The 22,594-nt window shown below is 33.5% G+C and overlaps 1 protein-coding gene across 1 annotated transcript in view; it reads left to right on the top strand.

Annotated features, from left to right (window-relative positions):
• Nucleotides 1-22,594, top strand: part of LOC148944237 (transitional endoplasmic reticulum ATPase-like) — a 106,153-nt gene that overhangs the window by 64,358 nt on the left and 19,201 nt on the right. The window contains exons 4-9 of the mRNA XM_089100506.1: nucleotides 7,352-7,524; nucleotides 10,356-10,541; nucleotides 13,891-14,093; nucleotides 16,415-16,663; nucleotides 18,835-18,999; nucleotides 22,064-22,186. Coding sequence (XP_088956632.1) covers nucleotides 7,352-7,524; nucleotides 10,356-10,541; nucleotides 13,891-14,093; nucleotides 16,415-16,663; nucleotides 18,835-18,999; nucleotides 22,064-22,186 — 1,099 coding nt within the window. The remainder of the gene's footprint in view (nucleotides 1-7,351; nucleotides 7,525-10,355; nucleotides 10,542-13,890; nucleotides 14,094-16,414; nucleotides 16,664-18,834; nucleotides 19,000-22,063; nucleotides 22,187-22,594) is intronic.

The following is a 22,594-nucleotide window of genomic DNA, read 5'->3' as shown; positions in this document are numbered from 1 at the left end:
TTAGCTTACAGTTTTTGTTAGAGTTGAAGTTTAGTTTAATGTTAGTTAAGAATTTGATGTTTTACCTTTGAGTTTCAGTTAGAGTTCTAGTCTAGTTTACTTTTAGTTTAGAGTTTAGAGTTTTTTAGCTTAGAGTCTTAGCTTAGAGTTTTAGTTAGAGTTCTAGTTTAGTTTAGTTTTAGTTAAGAGTTTAGAATTTTAGCTTAGAGTCTTAGCTTATAGTTTTTGTTAGAGTTCTAGTTTATTTTAGTTTTGATTTCTAGTTTAGTTTATATATATTTAAGAGTTTGGAGTTTTACCATAGAGAATTAGCTTAGAGTTTTAGTTTAGTTTAGTTTTAGTTAAGAGTTTAGAGTTTTTTAGCTTAGAGTCTTAGCTTAGAGTTTTTGTTAGAGTTCTAGTTTAGTTTAGTTTTAGTTAAGAGTTTGGTGTTTTACCTTAGAGTCTTAGTTTAGAGTTTCAGTTAGAGTTCTAGTTGAGTATAGTTTTAGTTAAGAGTTTAGAGTTTTTAGCTTAGAGTATTAGCTTAGAGTTTTTGTTAGAGTTCTGGTTTATTTTAGTTTTAGTTAAGAGTTTAGAGTTTTTATCTTAGAGTCTTAGCTTAGATTTTTTGTTGAAGTTTTAGTTTATTTTAGTTTTAGTTAATAGTTTAGAGTTTTTTAGCTTAGAGTCTTAGCTTATAGTTTTTGTTAGAGTTGAAGTTTAGTTTAGTAATAGTTAGGAGTTTAGAGTTTTAGCTTAGAGTCTTAGTTTAGAGTTTTTGTTAGAGTTCTAGTTTAGTTTACTTAAGAGTTTGGAGTTTTACCTTAGAGACTTAGCTTAGAGTTTTAGTTTAGTTTTAGTTAAGAGTTTAGAGTTTTTTAGCTTAGAGTCTTAGCTTAGAGTTTTTGTTAGAGTTATAATTTTGTTTAGTTTTAGATAAGAGTTTAGTGTTTTACCTTATAGTCTTAGTTTATAGTTTTTGTTAGAGTTCTAGTTTAGTTTAGTTTTAGTTATGAGTTTAGAATTTTAGCTTAGAGTCTTAGCTTAGAGTTTTTTTTAGAGTTCTAGTTTAGTTTAGTTTTAGTTAAGAGTTTAGAGTTTTTAGCTTATAGTTATAGCTTAGAGTTTTAGTTAGAGTTCTAGTTTAGTTTAGTTATAGTTAAGAATTTAGAGTTTTAGCTTAGAGTCTTAGCTTAGATTTTTTGTTAAAGTTGAAGTTTAGTTTATTAATATTTAATAGTTTATAGTTTTTTATTAGAGTATTATATGAGAGTTTTAGTTTAGTTTATTTTTAGTTAAGAGTTTAGAGTTAAGAGTTAAACTCTAAGCTAATATTCTAAGCTAAAACTATAAACTCTTAACTAAAACTAAACTAAACTAGAACTTCAACAAAAACTCTAAGCTAAGACTCCAAGCTAAAAACTCTAAACTATTAAATAAAACTAAGCTAAACTAGAACTCTAACAAAAACACTAAGCTAAGACTAAGGTAAAATTCTAAACTCTTAACTAAAACTAAACTAAACTAGAACTCTAGCTAAAACTCTAATCTATGACTCTAAGCTAAAAAACTCTAAACTCTTAACTAAAACTAAACTAAACTAGAACTCAAACAAAAACTCTAAGCTATGACTCTTAAGCTAAACTCTAAATTCGTAACTATAACTAAACTAAACTTAAACTATAACAAAAACTCTAAGCTAAGACTCTAAGATAAAACTCTAAACTCTTAACTATTACTAAACTAAACTATAAATTATACAAAAAATATGCTAATAATATAATATAAAAACTATAAACTCTTAACTAAAACTAAACTAAACTAGAACTCTAACAAAAACTCTAAGCTAAGACTCTAAGCTAAAATTCTAAACTCTTAACTAAAACTAAACTAAACTAGAACTCTAAGCTAAGACTCTAAGGTAAAACTCCAAACTCTTAACTATATCTAAACTAAACTAGAACTCTAACAAAAACTCTAAACTAAGACTCTAAGCTAAAACTCTAAACTCCTAACTATTACTAAACTAAACTTCAACTCTAACTAAAACTCTAAGCTATGACTCTAAGGTAAAACACCAAACTCTTAACTAAAACTAAACTAAACTAAAACTCTATGCTAAGACTCTAAGGTAAAACTCTAAACTCTTAACTAAAACTAAACTAAACTAGATCTCTAACAAAAACTCTAAGCTAAGACTCTAAGCTAAAAGTCGAAACTCTTAACTAAATCTTAACCAAACTACAACTTTAAGTAAAATTATAAGCTATGACTCTAAGCTAAAACTCTAAATTCTGAACTGTAACTAAACTAAACTAGAACTCTGAATAAAACTCTAAGCTAAAACTCTAAGCTAAAAACTCTAAACTCTTAACTAAAAACTCTAAGCTAAGACTCTAAGCTAAAACTCGAAACTCTTAACTAAAACTTAACCAAACTACAACTTTATGTGAAACTCTAAGCTATGACTCTAATCTAAAACTCTAAATTCTTAACTGTAACTCAACTAAACTTCAACTCTAACTAAAACTCTAGGCTAAGACTATATGGTAAAACTCTAAACTCTTAACTAAAACTAAACTAAACTAGAACTCTAACTAAAACTCTAAGCTAAGACTCTAAGCTAAAAGTCGAAACTCTTAACTAAAACTTAACCAAACTACAACTTTAAGTAAAATTATAAGCTATGACTCTAAGCTAAAACTATAAATTCTGAACTGTAACTAAAATAAACTAGAACTCTGAATAAAACTCTAAGCTAAGACTCTAAGCTAAAAAAAACTCTAAACATTTAAATAAAACTAAACCAAACTAAAACTCTAAGCTAGGTCTCTAAGGTGAAACTTCAAACTCTTACCTATAACTAAGTTGCGGGTGAAAAGGATGGGTACTTCAATTTGTAAAATGGGTTTAGGACGATCACTAAGAAAAGAACTTGTTCTGAAATGCCTTTTGAAAAGTATTGCTTGGTGTTGGGCATTCAAAAAAGCTGTAAAGTAAAGTTGTGGGTGAAAAGGATGGGAACTTCAACTTGTAAAATGGGTTTAGGATGGACATTATGAAAAGAACTGGTTCTGAAAAGATATAATAAAGCCATAAAAAGTCTTAAAAAATGGGAGCTCCGGGGCCTTTGGGGTGCTGGGGGTCCTGGGGGGGTCTGGGGGGGCCGTTTGGGGCGAGGGGAGCCTGGGAGGACGAGGTGCGGGAGTGGGGGGGTCGGGGGGACCCTGTGGGAGCCGGCTGATCGTTTGGGAGCCCGGTGGGCCTTTTGGGGTCGGGGGAGGGCCTTTGGAAGGTTGGGGGGTACTTGAGGGCCGATTGGTCCAGTGGGAGCCCGGTGGACCTTTGGGGACCGGGGGAGGACCTTTGGGGGTCCGGGGGGCCCTTTGGGAGCCCGGTGGTCTTTTGGGAGCCCGATGGGCCTTTGGGGGTCCGGGGGCCCTTTGGGAGCCTGGGGGACCTTTGGGGACCGGGGGAGGGCCTTTGGGGGTCCGGGGGCCCTTTGGGAGCTTGGGGGACCTTTGAGCACCGGGGGCTTCCTTCGGGGTTGGGGTAGGGGGATTGGAACCCTTTGGGGTTGGGGTAGAGGACCTCACAACACTGTTCAAATGGAACTTGTGTATTATAACGACCAGAGTTTCAACCTCAAATCCTCTTCTAAAACCTTTTCTAAAATCATCTTTTAAAATGTCTCTAACTGTTTCGACGAAATAATTCAATAAAATGTCAAAAACGGTTTCGCCCAAATAATCCCTAAACGTAATTACAGCGTGTTCCTTTTGTTTTTGCCATCCCTGCGCTGACACATTTGAAATTATTTGGAAACCCTTTCGTGAATCAATTTCTTCATCGCTAAGATCCAAACATTCGCTTGGAGACAGTTCTCTTTAGAAACATCAAATTAATTCCCTTTCGTGTCAAATCAATTCTCTTTAGAAACAACAAATTAATTCCCCTTTCATGTCAATCAATCAATCATGACATCATCTGTCATGTGTGATCTAAACTTTGCCTCGGAAACATACTCTTTGGAAATACATCAAAGACTTTAATTAACTTGACGTCATCTGTCAGACATTAATTAACCTTGCCCGGAAACAATTTGATTAATGACTCAATAACAACATTTGCCTCGGAAACAACAACAAATACTATTTCTGGATCATAATATTCGCTGAGAGCGTGCACTTACAACAACAACAACATTGACCTTGACATTCGCTGAGAGCGTGCACTTACAACAACAACAACAACAACACCTTTGGAAATTTAGGTCATTGACACACTTTGATTACGCAATCAATTTCCCAGAAATCCATTTCCCCTAGGGACTCTATGCCCATATTAGGACCATAAACCACGTGGTCCTCGTGGGAGTTTTAAAAAAAAAGTGTCCGGATCGGGATTCGAAGGGGTATTGTCCTCGTGGGGCTGGTACCCCCCATTCTACTTTTAATATTATATTAAGTACCATGGACATCAAATTATATACGTTATTTTGCTCCTTGGACTATCTTTAGTCTATTCATACCCGAAAATTGCAATTTTGAAGATTTTTCTTCTGGTTGGTTTAAAATTGTGAAAGTTTTTAGGGCAGTGCCACAATTCTGTCTGTTGCCACATTGAATCGCCACATTGAATTGTGAAAATTATTCAATAACGCTTTTCGTCCATAAAAATTCAAACATTGGCAATAAATAAAAGTTCAAATAGGGATAAAATCCTTTTAATAGACAGTGATGATGATAACAGTGGCAATGTGTTGATTCCCAGTGGTAACAACACCTTCACGGGTTTTTCTTCTGTACATTTGGTGCCCTTTACTAGCAAAAACGTCCTTATCTTTAAAAATAGAATTCCATTTTTTTCTAATTTTGGATATATACATGGTTGTGTGTGCTTCTATATAAGGAATTCAAAAAGTCTATATAAGGAATTCAAAAAGTCTATATAATTCTATAAAAGGAATTCAAAAAGTCTATATAATTCTATTATTCAAAAAGTCTATATAATTCTATATAAGGAATTCAAAAAGTCAGATTCTATCTTCGTTGCGATTGGTACTCTAAAAAATTAGACGGCTATCCTATAATTATAAATAGGATATGAAAAAAGCGATCAAGGTCATTTGATTCGACGTCCGTAAAGTGAGAACGCCAAAAAGAAGAAAAGTTATATTTTTTATATTTTTTATCAAGAACTAAGAGGGAAACATTATGTATGTTTTGATGTTATGTTATGTTATAATGTTATGTATGTTTCGTTATAAACTACCTGTTTAGTAGACTGGGTCTTTGAGAGCCAAGACTCAAGCCCACGGATAAATTTCTTCATGGCCGAAAAATCTTTATAAAATAAAAATATATTTCGATTATAAATTAAAAAAAGAGACAATTAAATATTTTGAGCAAATTTTTGCATATGAAAAGTATTGTAATGAATTGGGGCCGCGGCAATTCACCCCTTGACTGTTCTACATCCCTGTAAAAATAAGGAAAAAAAATCGACAAAAGTTATTTCTGCCGAATAGGGGCCAAACCCCTGTTATTGCGTTCACTATGAACGCATTGATTAATTTTGCCATATTTCCTACTCGCTCATTATGAATAATACTGCTCAGGCAGATTAAGGTTATTACATCCTTATACAATGCATACATCTTCATATTACCAAAATTTTTACAAACAACACCATATGAATACACAATATATAATTTTTTAGTTTCTTAGTTCTTTAGTTTCACCATTAGGCTATTTTTTAGCTTCTTGAAAAAGCGGGGCTCTAGAATTTTGGGGACACCAATTTATTCCCTACTGTAAAAAACATGTTTATCGTTTTAGTTAATGTGCTCTTTCTATTGCAATGACATATTTTACTCTCTTATGTTTGTTACATTGAAGATACTTTTTTAATTACATTTTCAATGTTGCTTTTGGTTTACCCTCACCCCTCCCTTATTCTGAAATATTCACTCTATTAGCATGACGTTATTGTATGCTCCAAACTTTCAAAATTTGTTTTGAAAGTATGTACTTTGGTTCCCCACATTTCAAGATCTTCCACCACGTTTAAAATAATACAGCTTAACGGAATGCTAACCAATTAGAAAAGAATGAGTACTTTTGTGAAAATGCCCTTTCAAGTCTTGCAATACCAAGGACATCAAAATGAAAAAAAAATTCACCCCTTTGCTCAATCTTTGGTCGGTTCATACCTGAGAGCCAGGATTTTTTACGATTTTTCTTTCGGTTGTGATACAATTACAGTATTTTTCATTATGTAAAGTTTCTCCTCCTTGGTACACTGTATCATGAAAAGAAATAAGCGAAAACTTCCCGTTTACAAGAAAAGTCGAACTGGAGGACTGTACCGCCCAATTTGCCTACATCTTATAGTCGAGTATTTCAACAATCAGTTCGGCGCTACAACCGTTTGCTATCGAAGAGATACAGGCTAGTGGGAATATGTCAAAATTAACATTTGACAAAAAAAGCGAGAAAATATAAAAGAATATAATTAAAAAGCAAAACCAAGAAAAATAGGGTGATTTTAGCCAGTGGGAAAACTGAGGTGAAAGGACAAAAGCAGATATTTGGGTAAGGACCTCCGCCAAACCGTCCTCAGTGCTTAAGTACAGTGCTTGAAAAAGACGAAGAAGAGGATAAAAAAAACTAATTTACAAAGCAGAAGAAATTTGCGTCAAAATCAAGTTAGAAAGGTAAAGGTGAAATTTTTCGAATCAAAAGAAAAGGTTTCTATTTATATTTCAGTAGTCAAATAAAGGAATAAATGCTACAAAATAGGAGAGCCTAATTAGTCTTCTTAAAAATATTCTGCTGTGGGTAGGTCAGTTAACTGATAATTTGAAGTGTTTAATCTTGAAGAATCTTAATAAATATTGCTTACCTTTTATATTACCTTTTATTAATGCTTACCTTTTTTTACCCAGCTTATTGTCAATTAACGACAGTCTTAGTCTTTTGCTACAGCAGTCAGGAAAGTTAAACTTTCTAGAGCTTTATAATGATATCTTTTTTCGCTCATTTTCTGCCGATTTTTCACTCGTGTTTTTTTTTCAAACTTGACACCCGCCAAGTGTTAAAACTGCACACTTGCATTGAACGTCTTTTGTATTAAAAATTGATTTTCTGAGGGTTTCTACTTTTTTAAGATTCATAAGGTTGCGTGAGTATCCACTTAACCAATTTTTATAATCAGATTTAATTGTTAGTGTCCTTGTGCTTTATGGACGAAGTTGACTTGTCCATAAAAGTTTGTCTAAGAATGTTGTTAGCTTGCAATTGAACACTCTGTTTTTCTTCTCTAGTATTCGCACCATTCCTTAGCGGATCATTAACTTTTTTTACAGTTCGCTTTTTGATGTCTACCTTAAGCCATATTTCTTGGAAGCCTACAGACCAGTTATGAAAGGCGATATTTTTATAGTTAGAGGAGGAATGAGGGCAGTTGAATTTAAAGTAGTAGACACCGACCCAAGTCCCTATTGCATCGTTGCTCCAGATACGCTAATCCATTGTGAAGGTGAGGCTCGGTTTACTCTTTCTCGCTTCCTCTGTTTTTTGTTTTTGTGCGCATGTGTGTGATGTGGAATATCTGTGGGGTCAGAAGACTTTTCATTGGGGGTGAAATTTATACAAAAAAAAGGTAAAAATTAAAAACATCACTTCAAATTAATACCGAGATAACGAAGATAATGAAGATAATAAATAATTTTGAAAGACTATCACAAGCTCTAAGAAAACCGAATTTAATCGAATGTTAAGCATAAAACAGAAACTAGAAAGAACTGTAAAACCTAATTAAAACGTAATATGTCACTACACATCAAGGCGTCAAATACATACAATGATCAATGTTGAAATAAAGGAAAAATATGAAGATGTAGAATACAAAAATAGTATGTCAAAGAATTTTTAAGATAAACTTTATATAATAAATAGTTAAAAAAGGAAATGAGGGGGAGGGGTTTTACTTATTCAACTTACGGGGTTGATAAAGTTCAAACATTGCTTAAGAACACATTTTTATTATTCAAAAAAAAAAAAAAACTCGAAAAATAACTATTTCAATTTAAAAATGAAATTGCTTATGTGTACTTTTAAAAGGCTCATATGTACTTTTGTACTTTTGACTGATGGTGCCACTTAGATTTTGAAAGAGTGCAGAACGCACTCTAACGTTTGTGTAAGTAGCGCAGAAAGATCATGGGACCCTTTAGACCATTCAAAATGTGTTCATAGAGAAACCAGACTTCGAGATCTCTTAACTTTGTCTTTATAATGGACTACGTTAATGTTACTCACAGAATCGTTTTTTGATAAAGAGGTTGTGCATTTTGAGACTCCCAAAAAAGTATTAAAATTGCCAAAGAAGTGTACGATAAAGATAAGAATTTTTATGTAGAATAAAAATAAAGAATTTAAGAAGACTAATAAGAATTCTTGGCTTTCCTTGGATATCATGATTCGCACGGTAATCGTATTCGGTTACCGGTAACCGACGGTTACCATAATAATATGTAGTTAATACACATGCTACATATATACTACAATAATAATGTATATGCTACATGTATACTATATATATACATGTATACTATATATATATATATATATATATATATATATATATATATATATATATATATATATATATATATAGTTATTAATCTTTCCCCATGTTAAATATTGTTTGGTTTTTAAGCAATACATCATCTATTATTGGACGGCGTTCCTCACAATCATAAGAAAAGTGGTGTATTTCGTCTTTCTTTATCGGGGGAGTTAATAGGTCTGAGGAGAAAAAACTGTGTTTTGTATTTATTCAGACTACAACCCAAGAACTAAGACCTTGTGGTAATACCCCTGAAACTAGCAGTCAGGGTTCAATTAGAAAGCCTAGGACCATGTCCAAAGAACCTCCTTGTTGTACCTTTGCTTTTTATAATTATAATTTCTTTTCAGGCGATAGACCCTTCAAACTGGGAATAAGGGCTAGATCAGAAAGCCCCAGGGCCATAGGCCAAAGAACCTCTCTCTTGCATTAGCTTGTAGCTTCGGTTTTTACTTTATAATTGTAATTTTTCTTTAAAGGTTGTAGAACCTACAGGGAGCAATCAAGGCTCAGTTAGAGAGCCCCAGGGTTTTAGTCGAAATAATGCCCCTGATTGTATTAGCCAGTTATTCCAGTATTTGTTTTATAATCGTAATTTTCCTTTAAAAGTGATATACCCTTCAGCCAGCGATCGGGGCTCGATTAGAAAGCATGCCCTTGTTGTATTACCTCGCAGCTTCCGTTTTTACTTTATAACTTCAGTTTTCCTTTGAAGATGGTAGACCCCTAAATCCAGTAAGCAGGTCTCGGTTGGAGATTCCCTGGGTCCTACTCCCAAGAACATTCTTGTTGTAGCTACGGTTTTTGTTTTATAAGTGTCATTTTCATTTAAAGTTAACAGACCTTACAGCCAGCAATTGGGGCTCAATTAGAAAGCCCCATGGTCATTGTCGAAAGCATGCCTTTGCTGTATTAGCTTGTAGCTTCGGTTTTAATTTATAACTTTAATTTTCTTTTTAAGGTGGCAGACCCCTAAAACTGTTAAGCAGGTTTCAGTTGGAAATTCCGTGGGTCTGGTCCCAAGAACATCCTTGTTGCATTATCCAGTTGCTCCAGTTTTTATTTTATAATCGTATATTTCCTTTAAAGGTGAAATACCCTACAGTCAGCAGTCGGGAGTCAATGAGAAGGCCCTCCCCCCCCCCACCGAAAATAAGGCTTTCTAAATTTGAGAATTTTATTTAAGATTTACTTTTTTTTATTTCCGTAGGGGGAAGGAATTTTGGTACTTGTTTATTATGCGCCACCCACTCAAGTTTACGCTGTGTAAATTTCGTGAACACGCCGTTTTTTTTTTTTTTTTTTTTTTTGTTAGTTTCTTCGTTACTTTAGATATGCAGAATAATTGTACCAAACACATTTTGCATGCAGACCCGCTATGTTTACCCCCTCCCCCCCCCCCTAATGTGCAAACCTATAGCGCAAATTTATTTATATAGTAACGAAGAAACTAAGAAAAAACCGTTGTGTTCTCGAATTTTACACAGCGTAAACTTGAGTGAGTGGCGCATAATACACAAGTTCCAAAATTTATTCCCCCTACGGAAATTAAAAAATAAAACTCAAAATAAAATTCTCAAATTTGGAAAGCCTTATTTTCCACGGTGGGGGGTATTTTTCAGGGGGGGTAAACGCCGGCCATCGCCCTCAATTAGAAAGGGCCTTTGTCGAAAGCATGCCCTTGTTGTGTTTGTCTGTAGGTTTGGTCTTTACTTTGTAACTGTAATTTTTCTTTAAAGGCACGCCAATCAAACGTGAGGAGGAGGAAGAGGCACTGAATGCCATTGGCTATGATGACATTGGCGGTGTAAGAAAACAACTCGCCCAGATCAAAGAAATGGTGGAGCTGCCACTGCGCCACCCTCAGTTGTTCAAGGCTATTGGCGTGAAACCACCCAGAGGAATTCTCCTTTATGGTCCACCTGGTAATTAGTTCTACTTGGTAATGTAGATAGGGCCAGCATTTGGAAGGTCAAAGAGGACCAACCACCCTGGCATGCTAGTTCTTAAATGGTGTATTCTTTAGACTAACTATAAACTTTTTTTTATCAAATAATATTTTGCGATAAACTTTCATATGAATATTTTTTTTTAAGGTTAAAATATTAATTTCAGATGTTCCTGATTTTGAACACATATCCAATACCTTAATATTTTTTCTTTTTTGGGGGGGGAGGGGGGGCATGCAAGCAATCTGCCGAGTTTCTTACTATTGGAAAAAGATTTTTTTTTTTATCGATAGCCACCTCAGGATAGGCTGATTTCGGGTTTTTAAGATAAAGATATAAATGAAACAAAAATATTTGTCTACCTTTCTCTTGTCTAGAGGATTGCAAAATAAATTTCAAGCATTCTTATAGACCAGAAATTTCCGCCGTAGTAGCAGTAGTACCAGTGTGCACTTACTGCCTTTTGGTCAATTGATCATTCCCTGAAAGTTCCAACTCAATTCTCTAATCTGTTCCTGAGGTACTCCCTTTTAAAAACCTGCAGGCAAATAATGTGTTTTCATTTAGCTTAATTTTATACCCTTTGTCTTTTTTGACGCCAAGGGTCAAAAATGGCAACCTTACCACGGCTATTCTCTGTCACCCCCCCCCCCTTTCTCCCAATAAGAAATGTCAATAATGGGTGAATTGCATAACTTACAGCATTCGCCCCAAGGGTTGTAGAGAGATCGTCGTCCCCAAAGGCCTGGTTATTGGACCTTTCTACTACACTGACATGAAGAGTCATCTCAAAATTTTCATCGGGTGACTTTGGGGGAAGGGAAAGCTTCCTGTTCTCCAATAATTTTTTGACATAAAAAGGGCATAAGAACTTTTAATTTCCGATTGAATGAGTCTCCTAAGTTTCTTCGCAACTCCTTCCACGCAATGTTCCTTGATGAAAAAAAAAATTATGTAATAAATAGAGCCTTCGCTCTTTATTTAGGCAGCACTGGGCTGCCTTTGATAAGACTCGCTTGTGATGTTACTCGAAGATCATTTTTCTCCATTCGTCATTTCGGGCAAATGTATTTTAATAGTTTTCCAAGTGAATAATTATGAAAACATAATGATGAAAATGTAGTATGTTTTATCAGTGAGGTAAAATCTGTGTTTTAGTGCCTATATTATTTCGATCACATGATCGAATGATCACTTTTTCTTTTCATTTAGAGTATGGTACCGAGATAAAGTTTATTTTTAATTGTTTTTAATGGTTTTTAATGTGTTTACTGTCTCTTTTTTACTACTTTTTTTTTTTTTTGTTGTTGATTAATTGCAACGTAAATATTAGGGGGTTTTGTTTTGACTGATTGTTTAGCCTAAACAAGTTCGCTTCTGGTGGTTGACGTATTGGTTTGTATAATTTGAATAAAACCCTTATTGATTGATCCAAACTCGGAAAAATCTATTTATGATCGATTTATTGCTACTTTTTTTTTAATATTGTGGAATAGTTTAATATGACAGTGTAGTTTTCGAGGGGATGTTGTAATAATATGTAGTAATATCTCATGTAATAATATAATTTATTATAATTCAATATAATATAAATATGCAATTTAATTTAATTGTAATGTAATTTAATGTAATTTAATTTATTATAATTATAATTTAAATTTATAAATATAATATATTATAATTTATTAGCTGCTATGTTACATTGATAAAATTCTGCCGATATCATCATTTGTTCTTAAGAGCATTGGTAAAAACTTTTATATTTTGAATTAAAAATTCAAGTATAACCACCTGTATTGTAAATAGTGAAAGTAACGATGGGTAATAAGTCATTTTAAACTGAGAATTTACAGCGCTTGGTTTTTATTCTTTACGATTGTATATTATTCCGGCTCTTTTATGAATCATTAGGTTTTTTCTATTTTACTGAGTCAGCTTTTTTCAGTCGTGGAGCCTATTAAAATTAACCAGTACAAATATCGTAATTAAAGTCCCTACTTTGAATTATCAATATTAATTTTGGCCGATTGTCTCGAGAAAGTAATAGATTCAACGAGTACAGCAGATGCGTTACGGGTGCCTTCATTTAATGTCCCGTATATAATTAGTAAAAAATTATTTCTTTGATGGGGGGGGGTGGGTGTTGGAATCCTTTTCCAGTAATTAGATAGCATGGAAGAGTGGTGTAAGTAGCTTAGGTATATCTTCTAGATAAACAGAAGCCTTATCCTAAGAATAATCTTACTAAAGGGCCTTTTTAATATAAGACATCTTTAAGTCTGTTCATATTTAATGTATTCATACTTTTTATCATAATATATCCATGTTTTAAATTCATATGCTATATAAATAACTGTTTATTGCTGATTCTAAAAGAAGGACCTCTGAATACTATAGACGCCAAGTATTGCTAAGCAAAGCTTTGTAATTGCACTATATATTGATATCTACCGCCTTTTTTTATAATAATATAATAATAATAAATTTAATATATGCAAAAAAAAATTAGGCCATACAACACAGTATTCTTAAATACACTCCACAAGAAAAATAACATAATTATGTTATTTCTCCCCCCCCCCCCAGCAAAAAAAATAAATAAAAAATATCAAGTTTCACTCGTTGATGTCAATGCTTCGTTTACGTATTTACATAACTGCCTGATTGTCCTTTTTACAGTCGTCTGCAGGATCCCCAGGAACTCCAATTTACTACCCTCAAAATACTTTCCCCTTAAAAGAGAAAGTTGCTGGCACTCGGTGAGAATATGGGCCACATCATCAATACCTAGGTTACATCTGGGGCAAGAGTAATCCTCTATTTTTTAGTGACAGGCAATTCGCTCGGATTCGAAACCAAGTCCTTAATGTCTCCGCCAGTAATCGTAGTTTAAGATAATATTCAAATCCTAATATATATTTTACTTGGGAATAAAACTTCAATGTCTCAGGTGTTTTAACTGCTTGGGTCCACATTTATATTAAGCTGACGGCTAATACTTGCGGCAGAATGCCCATATTGGCAACCAAGTACGTTCTTTCCGCGAGAAGCCTAAATCATCTCTGCTTTTTCAATGGAAATCTGCCCATATTTGCGGTCTAGTGATACCCTCTTGCGACTCGAATTCTCAGAAATGGAGGCTTGGTCTAGGCTGGGGAGGGACGAAGATTTTTATATATTTTTTAATGAACATAAAAAATGTGTTTTTCAGTATCTAAGGAGGGACAGTTGTCTCTCACCACCCGTTCTCCCAAAAAAAATGAAAGTCACTCAGAATTTATTTTATTTTTTTAATCAACAAATTTAAATGACATCAATACTCTAGGTACTGGTAAAACATTGATAGCCAGAGCTGTTGCCAACGAGACGGGAGCCTTTTTTTACTTGATCAATGGGCCTGAAATTATGTCAAAAATGGCAGGTGAATCCGAATCAAATCTAAGAAAGGCCTTTGAAGAGGCTGAGAAAAATTCACCGGCTATTATTTTCATTGATGAGCTAGATTCTATTGCTCCTAAACGAGAAAAGGTAAGTCAAATGTTCAATTAAATTGGGGGGGGGGGGGTTCCACTGGAGAAATTCCCAAGGGGGAATTATCACCAGGAGAAATTCTCCATGGGGAATTTCTGGGGGATAAAATTTCCCGGGGGGGGGGGGTATTTTCCAAACATGAATATTCCCCAATGACCTTAAAAAGGATCAGAAACTAAATTAATGCAAGTCTTTCTTCAAATAAAAGTATAGTAAGGAGTATTTGTGTCTTATGATTATATTATATTTCTTACCTGCCCTTCTGCTCCTCTCCCTGTTGACGTTCTAGTGGCATGTCTGTCAGTGGCGGTGTAAGTAGAAAAACACTTTCCCTGTACTTGATGACATTATAAGGAAAGTTGTAGGGGGATTTCAAATGTGCTTACTCGGGTGATCATTTGCTTCAAAGAACACCTCGAGAAAACCGATGTCCAGATCTCAAGAAGGTCACGGTTACAATTTCCGGGAATATGTTTAGCAACTGCACACGGAAATAAAGATATTTGCTAAGATTAGCAGTCTGTCTTCAAGTTAATTACAGTAAATTATTTTGTGGTTACCTTGTAAAAAAGACGTATTAAATTTTATTTAATTTAAAAGAATTAGTTTAATTATATAATTGAATTAAATGTAAGTTGTATTAAAGGAACTTACTACTGTTAAGGGTGAAGATGTCTTATTTATGGTTCAGACATTATGAATGTCTCATTCGTCTCTTTAAAATAATTTATTTGATTATATAATTAAATATTATTTAATTATATTTACATTATTTGAAAATAATTTATTGTATTTTAAAGAATATATATATATATATATATATATATATATATATATATATATATATATATATATATATATATATATATATATATATATATATATATATATATATATATATATATATATATATATATATATATATATATATATATATATATATATATATATATATATATATATATATATATATATATATATATATATATATATATATATATATATTTGTAAGAGCGTGTCTTAGATACATTTTTTTAGAACGGAAATTGTTACCATCGTTAATGAAAGATTATCGAAAGCATTAATCCTATCTAATATCCTCTCTTCTTTCTCTTTATATATTTGTTTTTAATCTTAGACTTTGTTTTAATTTTGTATGTTATTATTCATATAATTTTATTGGTTTAATACTCTGACCATCCCCTCGGTATTGTTGGTCTCGCAAATGGGGTTGTTCTTCCTAAATATGATTTTTTTTTTCTCGTTTTTTGTTTTTTACTAAATGCAGCTGTGCCAATAAAACATTGTAAATTTCATCTGTTCTAAAGAAATTTCACTTTTCCTATTACTTTGTATGGTATTTCTTTTTCTTTCTTTTTTTTAAATAAAAGAGAAAATATTTGCAACTGACACTCTTGCTTTAAGAACCGAAAAAAGTATATACTGCGATTTTCGGTTATAACTGGTATGGTTGGTAATAATCATGTTTCCAGTTTTTGGGAAAATATAAATTTTATAATGTATGAATATAATTTAGAAAAATAAACGTTACTGATACTGATTACAACTCACTGCAACAGCGAGGCATCCATGGCCAACACAGTTGGACGCACCCTTTGGTAAATTTAGAAAATACTCAAAACTTAGCGAAATCTGTGAAAAATTAGGAACACGAAAAAGTTCCTTGAACGGGAGTAAACGGCATAAAATAAACTAAAATAATAGAAAAAGTTGAAAAATGTTCTTCAGCAAAAGGAAAAAAGAGAACTTTTGCTAAAGAACAACAATAATATTTCGAATAATCTCATATGTACTCATATCTCATATGTACTTTGCCTCTAGTCTTTTTCCTTTATAAAACATAAAACCAACTGTATTAAAGCCCGAACCTGTATAAAGAAAACAAATGGTTAAAAATAGATCATGTGAAAAATTAGGAAAATGAAAAAGTTACCTTAATTTGCGTGTTGGTTCCAAGACCCCCTCCTTCTGGGTACAGGCAGAATCCTAAATTTCCATATCTGTTCTGTATTTAATGTTATTCCTAGATTGCTCTGAAAGTAGTGAGAGATGTTCTGATGCCTATTAAGCTAAGTGCCCAAGCGACGTTGCTCTTGAGCTGCTTTTGAGTAATAGGATAGATAATGGGCATAAGTAGCCTATTATCTCATGGATACCTAAACGCGAATGGGAAACGATCAGATTTTAGGAAGTGTTTTATGTTCCTAACAAGGGGAAAACGCTACCTGTATTCAGAAGGCATCCCCTCTCCCCACCATTTAATACTATGGATATATTTTACTAGATTTTTGTTTTAGACTCATGGTGAAGTAGAACGTCGCATAGTTTCCCAGCTTTTGACCTTGATGGACGGTTTGAAGCAACGTGCACATGTCATTGTAATGGCGGCAACTAATAGGCCGAATTCTATCGATCCGGCTTTAAGACGATTTGGACGTTTTCACCGAGAAGTAGACATTGGAATTCCAGATACAACAGGACGTCTTGAAATTCTGCGAATTCATACTAAGAATATGAAACTGGCTGATGATGTCGATTTGGAGCAGGTAATTTTTTGTAGCCTATATATGAATAATATATTTATATACAGGAGGTTACCCAAGGTAGAGGGTTTGATTTGAAATTGGCAATTAATACTTTATGGCTTATGATTATAAATATATACTTAACATTAAATTATATTGAAATATAATACTTAGTATTTTATGATTGTTTATTTTTTAAGAAAGTCAAGGCAGTAAGTTTGGCCTCTTCCCAGACTTTTCATTTTGTATTTATTATAAAGATCTTGAATGACCCAGTTATTCATCGAATATGGGAATAATTGTTTTCTATGGAGAAGCAGCATCAATATGCTATTTCCCAATCTCGAAGACTAGGCCTACTAATTGCTACTGGAGAATTTTTGTGGCGTTGCTTGAAAGATCCCAATGGTTTCTTTTAAATAGCAATAGGAAACATTCAAGTATTTTAGATTTGAGTGATTATAGGCGCAAATTAAGCTGATAATCTTCTGGTAAATTGTTGAAATTTAAATGTTTCTTCTTTTTTTTGAATGTACATTATTTTTGTATTTAAATAGTCGACTATTGAGTGAAATTCAAGATGATCCGCATGCTGATGAATATGGTGTTCTAGCCTCTTCAATGTTTTACCCTACTATCAAGAATATGGATTTTGAAACTTAGGTAATTTCAAGCCTCTATCAGTATGCGAATGCTAAAAACTTCTCCTTTTCGTTTCGCCAGAGCGATATAGACTGAATTTGGATAGTGTTTTATTAATATCCTTAGTTAAATCTTCTTCTTTTTTTTTCTTTCTTTTTTTGTCACCTCCTGTGCACTTCTTGTCTGGTATTAAATGCTCTTTTTTCTTTCTTCTAACCTTTTGTTTTCTATTCTTCTGGTATGTTTTTATTTATTCTTTTGTCTTATCATGTTGCTTAATTTGGTTTTTATTTTATGTTACCCCCATCAATTACGAGCTCTGTTCTGCGTTGGTAGGTATTATTGTTATGTTATTTTTTTATACAAAGTTGAGTCTATAAATTCATTCAGCTCAAAAGAAATTAAATAAAAGAAAAACACCCCCTCCACACCCTTTTTAGGGCCACCACAATTTTCGTTGAAAAAAAAGTTTAACGTCATTGCTCATTCCTTATCTTATGAAGCTTTCCTAGTTCTCTAGCTGTAGTTTTGCAATAAAAAAGAAACTGTCATTCTAAAGCACCGATATTACAGACTAAGTCCCAAAATATTTCTTGAATGATTGGGGATTAGTAAAAAAGTATCGCCTTCTCTTTCCATATTTACTCTGAAAGTTAACTGAAATTTTGAAGATGTGGGCCCAAAAGTACTACCTCTAACATTCCCGTTCCATACCCTTATGAGATTTTCTTCTCTGTTAAGTATAAATTCAGTGTCATTGCTCTTTCCTTATCTTGTGAAGCTTTCCTAGTTCTCCTTTAAAAAGGGAGTTGTCATTGCAGCACCCATATCAAGACTTAGCCCTAAAATATTCCTTAGAATGATAGGAGATTTGGAAGAATATACCACCCTCTCTTTCTATATTTATCTGGAAGCTAACGGAAATTTTGAAGATTTGGGCCTAAAGATGCATTCTTCAGGATATAACCCATGATGTGTCATCCCCACTCCCGTATAAGTTACCACCATCTTTGTAGAGGATAAATTCAATGTAATTTCTCGTTCCTTGTGAAGCTTCCCTAGTTCTCTAACTCAATTTCTCCAATAAAAAGGGAGCTATCACTGCAGAACCAATATTGCAGACTTTGTTCCAAGATATTCCGTGGAATGATAGGAGATTAGAAAGAAAATATCACCTGTTTCTTTATTTATCTGTAAGCTAACTGAAATTTTGAGGATCTTAGCCCAAAAATCAATTTTTGATTTTATAACCTCTGACATACCACCTCCACCCCCTTATAAGAGCCACAAAAGTTATACTTTTCTAACTACTAAACTTACTAAGTTATTAACTTACTAGAAGTCACAATGTGTGCACAAAGTGTGTTTTCCTCCTTTGAATCACTGCTGCTGATGTAGTGCAGATGTCCCACTGATAACTTTATTTCTCGCTGATCCGATATCTTCTCTGAATGTTTTTTCATACGGTAATATAATGCAAAAAACCTTGTTGGAAAAGATGTTCTTTGTTAATGCGAGATTTCAGTGCCAATTGATCCCTTACATTTTAGGTTGCGGCTGAAACTCATGGCCATGTTGGTGCAGACTTGGCAGCCCTCTGTTCAGAAGCTGCATTGCAGCAGATTAGAGAAAAGATGGACCTGATCGATCTAGAAGAGGACATCATCGATGCTGAAGTTCTTGATTCATTGGCTGTGACAATGGAGAATTTCAGGGTAATTTCCATTCAACTTTTTCTCCGTTATTATCAGCTCTCCATTATATCATTTTATTGATAAACTATGTCCTCACCAGTTGACATAAGTATACTTAGAAACTGAGATGGATCAAATCATAAGCTAATCAAAGCATCAGGAAACTGGTTTTTAATTAATCATTTGAAAATTCAGTTTATCAGTAGTTAATTTAAATATTTTAATAATTCATTAATTTGATTAATTTACAATTTATCAAATCACAAGCTAATGAGAGTATTGGGTAACTAGTTTTTAATTTGATAATTTATCAAATCACAACCTAATGACAGAATCAGTTAACTAATTTTTGGCGAAACATGGGAAAATTTATTTCATTAATTTAAATAATTAATTTAATTCAATCAGTTCCAATTAATCAAAACAGTGGGAAATTTGTTTGTTGTTTAGTCCTTAAAATGCTGAAAATGAATGCAATGTGTTTTTGACAACTCAAATTTTTTACTTAAAAAGTTTTGAACAATTTTTTCCGGTTTATTCCCAAGTTTTTAGATGTGTTGCATAGCCTCATAAAATCAATTGAAGACAAATAAACAAAGCTGACGTCAAATGAAGTTTTTAGATTAATCGCCCAAGTTTTAAGTTTTTAGATATGTTGTATAGACTCATAGAATCAATTGAAGACAAATAAACAAAGCAGTTTTAGATTTGAAGTTTTAGATTTATGTTGCATAGACTCATAGAATCAATTGAAGACAAATAAACAAAGCAGTTTTAGATTTGAAGTTTTATATTTATGTTGCATATACTCATAGAATCAATTGAAGACAAATAAACAAAGCAGTTTTAGATTTGAAGTTTTAGACGTTTTGAAGTTTTAGATTTATGTTGCATAGACTCATAGAATCAATTGAAGACAAATAAACAAAGCAACGTCAAATGGATTTGGTTCGCTGTTGCTATTAGAGCATCAGATATTTTTTTAAGGCCATTCGGCACCTGCTGAACTGTGTGGGTCAAGATAAGAATTAAACCCAATGCACTGAACAATATTGGTTGTCATTGGTCATGGATCTTGGCATCTTGTTCTTTTACACATACTGATTACCCATGGGAGATAAAAAAAAACCGTGTTTTGTGCGATGGAGGAAACGCCAATAAGAAGGATATGCTTATAAGGTGTTCCCGTCTTATCGCAAGTAGTAACGTGTTTTGTGCGATGGAGGAAACGCCAATAAGAAGGATATGCATATAAGATGTTCCCGTCTTATCGCAAGTAGTAACGTGTTTTGTGCGATCGAGGAAACGCCAATAAGAAGTATATGCATATAAGATGTTCCCGTCTTATCACAAGTAGTAACGTGTTTTGTGTGACGGAGGAAACGTCAATAAGAAGGATATGCATATAAGATGTTCCCGTTTTATCTCAAGTAGTAACGTGCTCTCGGTATCGTATGTATGACCATCAGTCTCTTTAAAGGGTCTTGAAATAAATATTCTTTAAACACTTTCTATCGAACGTTTACATCAGCAGATAAGTGAGACAACGGGGAAAAACGACTATTATAAAAAGTCATATTTTTGGAAATTAAAAAAAAAATCTATGGGATAAGTTGCATTGATTAACGAAACTTAACTTTGTAATTTTCTTTTGAAACAAAAGTGACCGTTCAAACAACCAATTTTTGGGGCATAAATTTTTAGAGAATTCAAGAAGATGGATTTGACCCCCTTTTAATAGTGTGTCATCCGGTTATGTCTGTAGCCTAAAAGAAAAGTTATTTGCTGTAATAGAAGTTTGAGTTTCTTTTAAGTTTGTTTGTGAGTGAATTTGTGGGTCTTACTACAGTGCAACTCAAACTGACATATCTCTGTTATGTACGGTCATTACCTAAGTACGCATATCCCATAATCCAGAGTATCTTAGTTGCGACATTGAAACTGTGCAGAAACGTGCTGCAAAAATCATACTCGGTGCAAATTATGTGTCTTATGAATCCCCTATCAAGTCGCTAAAAACGTCCTCTCTCCGTGAGCGCAGATACGAATTGAAACAGAAATAAAATCAAACCGTTGAGAGGCCGTACCAATCATTCTACGAACTCTTTTGTTCCTTTTGTGTCGGTGCATTTAATCATTCGTAATTTGTTCACCTTGCATTTTATTGATGTTGTAAAAAATAGCATAATTTAGTTTCAGTCAGGGCCGCATCCAGGATTTTTGTTGGGGGAGGGGTGGTATTTTTTGTGCAGGGGGCTTTACAAAAAAAAAATCAAAATTTGTGTATGCAATTTTCTTTTTTTTCTGCAATTTGGACAAAATCCGGGGGGGGGGGGGTGGAGTATTCAGACTCCCTAACATATTATGGATAAATTATAAAGGCTGATTTTATTGAATGAATCTTGAATCTTTTTAAAGAGGTTAAAAAAGTCAGGAAAGTATATCTTCAATAGGTGTAAGCTTAAAAAGGGTTCTAATCCGGGACAGACACAGAAATCTATTTCCGGAGGGTGGGTTAGATTCCTAAAAACTGCAATAACTGGTGAGTTATATCAACTAAAAAAAGTGAGGTAAGGCCGAAATACTTTAGTACGTATACTCTTTATACGCACTTGCGCATGTAAGAAAGCTAGAGAGAGAGAGGGGGGTTTTTAGAGGTATGTAGAGAATAGTGAGTTCAGAGGCAAATAAAAAAAAGTTGGTGTGGAAAAGGAAACATCTCTAGATAATGCTAATAGTTTTTTGTATGCTAATAATAGGATTTGGTGCATTGTCCTCTTGTATTAGGGTATGATAAACTGGTTGACCTGATGTGTAAGTCATTCTTATTTTATCAATTACCTCTTTACCTTGTTAACAATGTATCGGAAGTGTAATTTTGTGGGTTGGTCTATACTTTTCAAGTCTATTGTTTTTTATCGACTGGTCAGGGTGAAGATGGTCAGGCAGAAAAATGTAGCCTCAGAACTACAGATGAGTACTTTGATTACATGTACATGTGCATTTCATATAAGATTTCTAGCTCAGGTTTCGACCTGAAGACGATATAGCCGTACCATTAATTATGATGGTTATTTAATTATAGCATGCAATGGGCAAGTCTACTCCAAGTGCATTGCGCGAGACAGTTGTGGAAGTACCTAACGTTACATGGAATGATATTGGTGGATTAGAAAACGTGAAGAAAGAACTCCAAGAGCTTGTTCAAGTAAGCAATCATTTCTCTTCTCCTTTTGCTTTGGTTTCTCACTACTAATTTTGCCAACAATTTACTGCAGCACCGAGCTGCCTGAGGCCAACACAGCTGCGTAACCTCTTCCTAGATCAGAATTACAAAAATGGTTTTTATTAAACGAATCTTGAATCTTTTTAAAGAGATTAAAAAAGTCAAGAAAGGATATCTTCGATAGGTGAAAGCTTAATAAGGGCTCTAATTAGGAACAGACACATAAATTTATTTCTGGATGGGCGGGGGGGGGGTGAATTCCTAAGAACGGCAATAACTGATGAGTTATATCTGAACTACAAAGAAAATGTGGGCTAAAACCGAAATATTCTAGTGTGTAAACAACAAAAGCTGCGTAAGCTCTTCTTCCACCCAATCTATACAAGGCTT

The sequence above is a fragment of the Artemia sp. Qi Xiang Cuo genome, chromosome 14, assembly GCF_049724085.1.
Source record: "Artemia sp. Qi Xiang Cuo chromosome 14, ASM4972408v1, whole genome shotgun sequence".
Taxonomy (NCBI): domain Eukaryota; kingdom Metazoa; phylum Arthropoda; class Branchiopoda; order Anostraca; family Artemiidae; genus Artemia; species Artemia sp. Qi Xiang Cuo.
This window is presented reverse-complemented; position numbering and strand designations above follow the sequence as displayed.